Raw genomic sequence first — 10240 nt, forward strand, 5'->3', positions numbered from 1 at the left:
ATTATTATAGTCAATGCCAAACCGCTGTCATGAGAGTTCACTGGATGGGTGTGTTTGCATTGGAGAAGATGTGAAATCATGACTCCGCTCATCTGGGCATCCGAGGTTGCCAAGGCCAACACCCGTGCACAATTTAACTGTACAGGAAGTACCCATCAGACTCGTTAACGTAAATGCTCAACGTAGCTAAATAACGAAGGAAATTGCAAAACTTACAGAATCTCACACAAACCTATTGACTTTGGTTAAATATTGCCGAGTGTAAGAAGGTAGTGCCCTTACCACAGAGTCTAGGTTGCGTTAACTAAACCACTTTAAGTTAAACCATTTTGCTATCTAGCGAGGTAACGCTAGCTGAAGCTAGCGATATAGCAATAACAATGGAGGGTCTCGAAACACCGTACGATGTTGAGGGTACGATTGAATTCATTGATTGCACGGTAAGTGAGCTATTAGACACATTTTCAAGACAACATAAATATAAAATGAATGGTGACCGAATTACAGCTTTAAGCATCATCTACATGTATTCATTTAAAGTTAGTAATCACTATTGGTGACCAGGTTTCCTTGGTGGCCCCACGATAGATGACAAGAATGCTGATTGATATTTTGACTTTTCCCCCAGGTCTGCAGTAAATCCATCAGAGGTGACACCTTGTATAAGATACACCTGACCACAGCGGGACATCTGAAGGTACACGGCACAGTCTATGGGTCCAAATAGCTAATTGCTCAGTGAATTTAAATGCTTAGTTAATGTTAAAATGCTTGATCCATGATAGACTTAGGTTAATAAAAAAAACTGTGCCTGTTACTATTCTTAATTTGATCTGCATATTTGCCTTTCAGTCAATCATGAGTCTTCTCTCTGCAGGTTAAAGATAAAACCTTAGCTGGAACCAGGAAGTGCACAAATATTTACTAGCTTTCCCTACTTTTGTTTACATCTGGGGACCATCATTCCTTACTTGACACTGATTCCGATCCTTGTGTCCTATGATTTGTCATTGATATTGTCTTCCTGCACTTGACATCAAGTGACGTTGCATGGGACCTCCTTGGTTTGGATTCCTTGCTATCCTTACTACATCATGCATTGTGGTGATTTGGATGCCTGATGTGGTGCTGGTACGATCTGTGTTCTCCAACATCGATGGGCAAAGCGTTCTGCCTTTTGCCTCGGCCAGATTTGAACCACAAATCCTGTGCACACAGGCACTTTGGTGACTTGTGCATAAATTCAGCATTCTTATCCAGTCTGCAAGAAAATGATCCAGTGAAGGTGACACAGCAAATGTATTTGCACTTGTGGTTGTGCTAACACAAAGAGGCTGTATCACTGTCGTCAAAGTGTCTCTCGTTGCCATGACTGAATCGATATCTATAAACCATTCAGTCTCCGGGTGCTCCAGTGTACAAATCATTGCACATTTCTCCAACCATATTTCCTTTCTTCAGCTCCTAAAACCAACTACCAACATTTATGTTTTTGACCGTCTTGAAGGCGGTGTCATGGTCATTTTTGAAGAGCACACCTTGCATTTTGGCTATGGCACATACGCACACATAGTTGACATGGTGTTGCATTCAGGTGGATGTTGTATTCCTGTCAGACTCGACTTCCTTTTCCTACACGTTGCAGCCCTTCACATCATTGTATGTGGAACGTTATGATGTGATCAACTTTGTGTTTACAGAGGAAATGTAACAGAGGAAATACTCACATTTGCTATGAGGCTACTGCTGCAAGAAATACTGCTTTGCACCATAAAAATATTTCTTCTCCAGTCTTCAGTGCCATGTCTTCTGGAGACCATCACCTCGTGGCTGAACTCGCTTTTCTGTTGGTCCACATCAGTCTAATATCGAGACTCTTACCAACAATGACACTGCATAAATCCTTGGATATTACTCTTTCTCATGCTACACCCTTGGAATGGTTGTTGATGGTTGTAAGCGTGACAATCAGAAATCTTGGGTAATTTTATCAGGGTTTCAGGAATAATGGAAGTAGAGAAATTAGATTAGATAAACACCAGTGGAGGCAGGTCGTCAAGCCAAGTCGTCTTTGTCATTCTGATCGAGCAAGAACATTTCACTTGTGGTAATCGGTGTACAGCGATATGGATTAACATTTCATAAGATACCCTCTAACCTTGGCAGTCATGTGTTTCAGTTGGAGGATGTCACTGGGAAGTGAAACGCTTCTTTCCAAAGGTTCTCCATTTATTGAGTGCCGGACCGTTTGCCCATTTCTTTTGGTCATGTTAGATTTTCTTTCTTGCATATAGATACACATATTCACAATTGAATTTGGTCATTAACAGTTAATAAAACCTTCTTCCAGGATGTTCCTTGGACATCATTCTTGCATTGTGACTGCGGGTCATGATGAGCTGTTACATTTCAAAATGACATTTGACAAGCTAAGCTAAAGGAGGGCAGACCGCCCATTCTGCTATTCTTCGTAAGCGCTCCCTATCAAAAAAAAGCTAGTTAAAAACTCTTGACAGTAATAAAAAATGGTGAGCATTCAAATGCTTTAATTGACTTATAAAGGTAAATAAATTAGTAAATAAAAATAGGTTAACTCTTGACCTTTACTACACCTCAAATGAGCTGTGGTCTTGGTTAACCTTTATGTGTAAATGGATTGTGTGTTTCCATGATATAACCCTTTCTCTATTTGTAGCAGTGGTGAACTTCGCCACTCTGCCCAGTGGCGAGTTTACCCAGCACTGATTGACTTTATTTTTATTGCTCTCCTTTTATTCCTGGCAGAAAGAGGATGCCTTGGTTGCTCAGGGTAAGTAGTTTTCATCTTCGTCAGCTTGGGCCCATCCTGGTATAGAGTAAGTTTGCTGTCTCTTCTGGCAGGTTATTAAGTCTACACATGAAGGTAACAAAGGTCACTATAATCTGTTGCCTGTTTTTTGATGGACAATATTATCCATCTCGGTCCACCCATGGCTTAAAGGCGGTGTCCTGTCTCTTCAAATAGGTTATTAAGTTTACACATCAAAGGCAAAGGTCATTATTTTATCTTTTTTTTGGACAGCGTTGTTGGGAAATGTATTCCAAGATGTTAAATATAAATTTATTGACTGAAAATTACATTCTGGATCTCTGCTGGACAATTAAACACAATTGGTTTATGGGAAGAAGAGTGGATTGTGGTGTGCGCTCAAAGAAAGGCAAGTGAGCTTCCATTTGTTTCAACCGAGGAAAACAATCATGACTTCCCATACTTAAAGCATGGCAACAGATTTTCGGACTTTGTTTAGGTACAATTAAGCTGTACCAGTGACATGAAAGAAATCTGCTGCTATCTCTACTCCTTGGAAATGCAAGTGGCATCAGCATTTAGCAGTTTCGCCATCAAGAAGTCTACAGTGGATACAACAAAGTTGGAAACCAATGTAGCCGAAAAGTTCCTGCCACCATATTTCTGTATATGAAGATGTTTTCACAACAGCATCAAAGAATCGTGAAATCCAGAAGATTGCGGCCCATATTGGTTCCTAAAAGTTCACTGCCCTGTCGATGCAGGGGTTCATTTAGTGGAGCAGAATTTGAGGTCCGTAGTGTTCAAAGCTGAACCGGTGGAGACTATACACAAAGACATGTATGGTCACTCATTCGCAGTCCTCAAATTCCTGTTGTCACTGTGTGAACTCAAGAGTTCAGTCCTTTTAGCTGCAGCTGCAGTATAGCAGTCACTGCATATACAATACTGCCTCCAATACAATAAAAAATGCATTTGCCTGCCAAGATCAGAGATTTTCTTTCACATTTATACCTCTAGGCATATTTCATATGCATGGCATATGGGCTCACCCACTAACAAGGGTGGAGTAAGGTTGTGACATCAAACATACACGCAGGCAGTTCATTCTGCACACTCACTTTACAGGGGGTCTTGGTCAGCCAAAGAGTAATACAAGACTCAATCATCAAATAACACTCTCACATTATTTGCGAGCGCTGAGATTTTAGTCGCACCTCTTGGAACATGGGGTTTCAGGATGGAGAGCTGAAACCACCAAGCCCCTCAGAGCCGATTAAAGTCACATTTGTTTGAGACTAGCTTTGGATTTTGAACCAGTATATTTGTCTTTCAATTTACTGGTTCAGTGCCCTTCCTTCTCAACTATGCATTACACATTACAGTGCAAAGACATACGCTGTGGTTATTTAACCACAGTTTGGAACAGAAGAGTCTTGCACTTAAAACAAAATCCCATACAAAGAATGGGGTCTACTGTTTGTGATACATACGTGTAACGTATGTAACATATGAGAAGATGGTGAAGATTGTGAAACAGTGGAAGAGTTCATGGATATATGCGGACAGTCCATACCTCAACTAATGTGAAACCAATGCAGAGAACACAGGACAACAGAAAGCTGAAGAACCACAACGATTCACAGCTGCCAGAGAGGAGCCAAGTCGTTTCAGATCCCATTGTCTCTTTGAAGTCAACTGTATTCATATAGTGTATGAATGTGGATTACAAGAGGAGTGCAACCTGTCTGCAGTTTTCATTGCGAACATGAGGCTGGCCACTTTTTGGATTTTAACTTGTATTAAAATATGGAATTATAGACTTTGCTGGCATTCCACAGTGATAAGGAATATAACAGAAGTTATAGTGCCTACAGCTGCGTCTCAGTAGAACGTTTTCTTTTCTTTTTTTAAATGCATACCCTAAACAGGAGTTAATTACAAGTAAACTACTCATATCAGCCCCCTGGATAGTGATGATGTGACTTGCTTCCAGTGTAGTCCAAAGTGCCATATTTTTAACACATGTAGCTTGAATGCTACTGTGACTACAGGCTTTGGGGCAGCCAGTGTTGGGGGTCAAGCGTACATGAATTGAGGACTCATAAAGGTATGAGCTCTTAGTTCATGTACAGTCGTATGACTGCAAAGGTCTGATTAAAAATGTTACACCAAATTAAAATCTACCTTTTATTATATTGCAAGAGCCTGAAATTGAGATGGTCTTGCTTTACATTTAAAGGGTTTGATCTAATCGACATCGTGAGTGAATCATACAAAAGATGTTTGCATGATATAAGCTAAACTACACACACAATGTGTCTATATATATTTTTCAGCACTGCACTTATAATTCTTTATGACCTAAACTGTCACTGTTGTAATGTTCATCTTTTTCTGACTACTATTGTTTGGGTTTGTCAGGCCTTGCCATCAGGGATCACACTGTACCAGATTTCGAGGACATTGTACAATACCTACAATACCTGAAGCTTGATGAGCCCATCATTGGTGAACAACTTGATAATCACCTTGAAATAATTTCATTTTATTGTACTTTTTTTTTATTTTTTTTATCTCTGCTTAACATTTTTGCTTGTCTTATTTCCTAGGTCTGAACTATTTGGAAGAAGTGCCTGGCACAGATGCCAGTGACCCTCAGCCAGGCCCTAGATACTTATGTAAACTATGTGATCTGCATGCAAACCTACCCAATATGGTCAATCATGTCATTGGACGTAAACACCGCCAGAAGTACCTGGTAAGGCGTTGTGCACATTTTCAGAACAAACTGATATTTGCTAGTGGGAGCTTTTGAATTTCTGCTGTGCTCTTGACTTAATGCTTTACTTTGATCTTAATGTAGCAGCTGAAACGGCCAGACTTGGTGACTTGGGACAAAACAACAATGATGAGCCAGTCAGGAAAGGTCATAAGGGCAAAAGCAGAGGTGGTAGAGAGACAGGATGGACAAGGAACTCCGAGGGTGGGTCACAGACATATAATTAGCCGGTCACATTTATAGGTATATAATAACTGCATTTGATCACTGAACAATCCAATCGATTTAGAGTGTAACAGAAGTTGTTTGTGGTATTTACAAATTGTTAATGTTAACTTTTTTGTGTGTTTTAGCCAATGAGGAAAAACAGGACTGTGGGCAAATCAAACATCTCAAGAGGTAGGCTACATTCTTTTACTCTGGATTCTGTATATGATTTATTATCTTATTATCTTATCTTTCTTTTACTTAAGAAATTTCAAGGAAAAGCCAAGTAATTGCTCGGCCTATTTCACAGAAATAGTTGAGTAGACCTGGAAGTGTCAGGCTTTGATGAACATGATCAAAATGTACATGGTAAAGGCGGGTTATGGCAGAAAAAGTTTGGGAAGCATTAGGCTAGTCAACACATGCAATGTAGAAATCATAAAACATAAATTTGTCGTAAATTACAGTGCCCAACTTGATTGAAGGCCATTGATAGTGTGTTATGGTAAAAGCGGTAACCAATTATAAAAAAAAACAATATTTAACATGAGAAAAATTCTAGCTGGATATATTGATATTTTCTCAATAAATGATGAAATGACCACAACTATAAATCAGTTAACTGGCTTAGGAGGTTCTGCAGATGGCAAATTGGTGAGGGCCACTACAAGTGGAAAGGGGCTTAAAGAAGGTACACAAATTAGTACATACTGTGACTAAAAATCTACATTTACTCTTTCCCTCTAGTTTTGCCAAAGCAAAAGCAAAAAATGGACCATAGTGTCCCGCAGAGTGTGGCCCAACTAGGTGTGCCACTTCACCCACCAGCACTGATGGATTACGAGGGCGAGTACTCCCACCGAGGGAGGCGTCCTCTAGACGATCCAAACACACCCCCCTTCCATCCAAATGACCCCTACCTGAGGGACGACCCTCTCAGCTGCGACCTTATGGAAGACGAAATGCGAAGACCGGATTACATGGAAAGCGATGTGTACAGGCAAGAGTTAATGGAAGCCGATTATGATAGGGAGTATCAAGAGGACTATGTGGAAGATATGCACAGAAGAGACGTACGTGAGCCGGGAGGTTTTCCCAGGCGTGATTCTAGGGAGGAGATGCCCCATAGACAGGCCTACCATGGAGACACTTACCCTGAGGAGGCCCCTCCTGACAGGAGGCCCCACCCAGAAAGTGATCCCCTCAAGCAGTTCTACTCTGAGGAAGTTCGGCGCGGGCGAGTTCGCTCTGCTGAGGCCGCTGAGCCTCGTAGGAAGGCCTATCCATTACATGACCCTCGTGGTGCAGCCTATCCAGAGGACGATCCTGACAGATACTCTTACCCACCAGAAGATTCTGAGCCAGCCTACCCAGGTGAAGGTCCTCATGAGCGAGAGTCTAGCAGGGATTACACTGATTATTCCCATGCCAGTGTTCACGATGAAGAACGCACCAGGAAAAGAGGAGGCTATCCTGAAGAGGAGACACGACGCAGAGCTTTCCCTGAGGAAGAACCCCTATGGCCAGCCTACCCAGAAGACGAACACCACCAGTGGTCTCTGGACAGGGAGCCGGGCAGACATGGAAACATGAATGGAGCGGGCAGGCAGGGATCTGGTGACCCAGAGGCCAAGAGGAGGAGGTTTCCCGAACCTTTGGAGAATGACCAGCCGTATGACAAAGATCATTTGTTTGAAATGGTCAGAGCGTTTCGCCAGGAAAGAAGAGCACCACAAAAAGGGGAGGCAGCGGACAACCCCGGGCCTAGCAGAACCGGCCCCCCTGCCTCACAGAGACCACTGGAAGTTGCCAGATCCATATCTGAGATCCCAGAGCCATTTAGACGCTTCCTGGAAGGGGCTGCAAGTAACCAGGACGACGGAAAAAGAAAAAGGAAGAGTCGCTTCTCTGATGCCACTGAAGAGGAGGTGGAAAGGGCAAAGGGGATGTAAGTGTTCATTTACTTTAAGATTTGTCTATAGAGACGACAAATGGCTGGTTAATATCTTTGAAATTAGACTTTTTACATTGTGTTACTGAATGCTTTATGTTTACACCTTTATATATTATTTCTCTGGATGTGCTTGATTTCTACTTTAAGGCTCACTGACGCATATAGAAACCCAACGAGACCAACAAGACCAGAAGTCCATGGACCACAGAGACCCGACCCCTTTGTGGTATGTCATCCCCCTCCTCTCACTGTTTTTCCTGTCTCACGCCACTTTCCACTGTCTAATAAAAAAAGGCCCAAAAATAATCGTAAAAAAAATCCTCTCAATTCTGATAACTAGTAACTGTCCAATGTTTTGGTAATGTCATACTTTTTAACTAATCTATATGATGTGCTCATTTATGTAGAACTGTTGTGATGTCAAACTTATTCTTGTTTAGAGCCCATATCATGCTGAAACCTACCAAAGAGGAAGCTCCAAGTCTTTGTCAGAGAATACTGCTGATCCAGGGATTGTCTTTGATTTGTTGGTAAGGTTATGAATCAATATTTGCAACATACATGGCAGGGAAGTGTGTATTATGCATTAAAGGATGGCTGTTGGATAATGTTTTTTTTTAAAAGGGGGAAAAAAATCTTACCAATCTCTCTTCTGTTTTCTTTGATGTCTTCTCTTAGAAAAACATTGAAATTGAGAATGTGGAAGAGGCCGACTTCCTCAAGGACAAACTTTGCCACCTTCTTAAAGAATTCCAAGCCAAAAAATCTGAGAAGACTGTGGTATGTTTTACGCTGCACAGAGCTGCTGTCCTCTTAGTGGATATGCATAGCCTTTATTATCGATCATGTGATTCAGTTTTACGCACTTCCTCAAAGAAGTAGAAGCGAATTGAATAAGCTTGTCTATTCCTTGTTCTTGTAGCACAATAGCCAAGGGCGAGCAGTCATCTCCAAAGATTACAACCATTTGAGCCAGGACCAACAGGAGTCTCCATGGGGCCAGTATGAGAGAGGCCTCAGAGAAGGACCAGAAGGAAGGCCTTTTGAGAACCAGCCCAGGCGATCAGAGGAATGCTACTCCCAGGAAGCTCCCCGAGGGAGAGACTGGGAGGAGCAGGAGCAGTTACCTGAAGAGCAATACCAGGAATACTGCCAACCTTCCCATCCTGAACCCAGAAGCACAAGCAGAAGCCGTTATGAAGGTGAACAGCCTGATGAATAACATTTCAGTTGCAATCAATTAGTAACTCCACATCAAACACAAATGACAAGTAATTTTCCACATGCAGCATATTAACAGCCAACTGCCCTATTGCTCAGTATCTGCTGTTCTTCACCAACTCCTTCTTCCCTGCATCTTCATATTCATTCCCTAAACATACTGTGTGCCGTGTGGAGCGGTTTTCAGTGCTGCATCCACTTAAGCCAATTAGGGTTTTCCAGAATTATTTGCACCTTGTTGTGCAAATATGACAACAGAAGTAATGAGTTCTGTTTTTTGGTCAGATCTGAGAAAATGTATTGCTTCATTAAAAAAATAATTTGTGTGAAAAGTCTTATTTTTAAAATGCAGCTGTCACAAATATTTGCACCTTATATATTTGCACCTGCAAAGTTAACTAAATCCTCCAAGTTTGTGTGCAGTAATGTGTGCACAGCTATATAATTTCAATCTGATGTTTTATAATGAGCTACATTATCTCTACTCTATTTCCCTCCTTCACACACACTCCATACACCATATACTGCACACTCTTCAAGTGTGTATAGTTATTTTTCTTGGCAAATCCTTTAATTCCCCTCACTAATTGTTTTCACCTATGTGCTACATGTGTCCTCTCTTTCAGAGGTCTTTGGGCGGCCTCGCATGTTCCAGCCACCACATGCCGCCCACCCAGAAGAGACAGAACTGTACCCCGAAAGGTTCCAGGAACCCATGCACCCTCATGACTACCCACCTGCTGCTGAGGAGTTTTTTGACCCCCCGTCTTCTGCACCTCCCTTCCACAGGGAGCAAGGATACAGGATGCGCCGGGGTCCTCAGCACTCCAGCAGCCTGGACAAAATCACCTCCACCCTCTTGGAACTTGTGGCTAGGAAATAATTGTCATCTTACAATTAAAGTCCTGTAAACTAAAAATTTGTACTTTTGATGAAATATTTTAGTTTGAAAATATGGTCTTATGTTTCATTTCCTTTGATTTCAATTTGTTATTGTCTGTTTTTAGGTTATTTGCTGTAGATTTACTGTAGAGAATTTGGTCCATCTTGTGAAAAAGTGTTTGATGCTGATGAATCTGATGCAAACATTAAAACATTTGTCTACTGCAGCTATCATGTCTTTGAATAATTATTATTATTAGCAGCAGTAGTAGTAGTAAAAGTATTAGCGATATCTTGTCATATCAGACTTACACAGTGCAACACATTTGGGCATACATGGATTCACACAATTATTTTAAAATTGATGTCATTGCTCTTGTTTTTTATCTATTTATCTACTTTGTTG

At 41.4% G+C, this 10240-nt stretch overlaps 1 protein-coding gene across 2 annotated transcripts; it reads left to right on the forward strand.

Moving 5' to 3' along the window:
- Positions 1-166: 166 nt before the first annotated feature.
- LOC139915854 (uncharacterized) lies at positions 167-10061 on the forward strand. Of its 2 annotated transcripts, XM_071904602.2 has the most exons (13): positions 167-440; positions 629-697; positions 2785-2809; positions 5213-5299; positions 5401-5549; positions 5655-5774; positions 5924-5969; positions 6525-7725; positions 7879-7957; positions 8172-8261; positions 8410-8511; positions 8654-8933; positions 9579-10061. In XM_071904602.2, exons 1-13 carry the CDS (start codon positions 381-383, stop codon positions 9833-9835), a joined length of 2565 nt encoding a protein of 854 aa, XP_071760703.1. In that variant the 5' UTR covers positions 167-380; the 3' UTR covers positions 9836-10061. The 2 variants fall into 2 exon arrangements, with proteins under 2 accessions (XP_071760703.1, XP_071760704.1); XM_071904603.2 differs by lacking the exon at positions 2785-2809 and having other exon boundaries at positions 400-440.
- The last annotated feature ends 179 nt before the right edge of the window (positions 10062-10240 follow it).

The sequence above is a fragment of the Centroberyx gerrardi genome, chromosome 19, assembly GCF_048128805.1.
Source record: "Centroberyx gerrardi isolate f3 chromosome 19, fCenGer3.hap1.cur.20231027, whole genome shotgun sequence".
Classification (NCBI taxonomy): Eukaryota; Metazoa; Chordata; class Actinopteri; order Beryciformes; family Berycidae; genus Centroberyx; species Centroberyx gerrardi.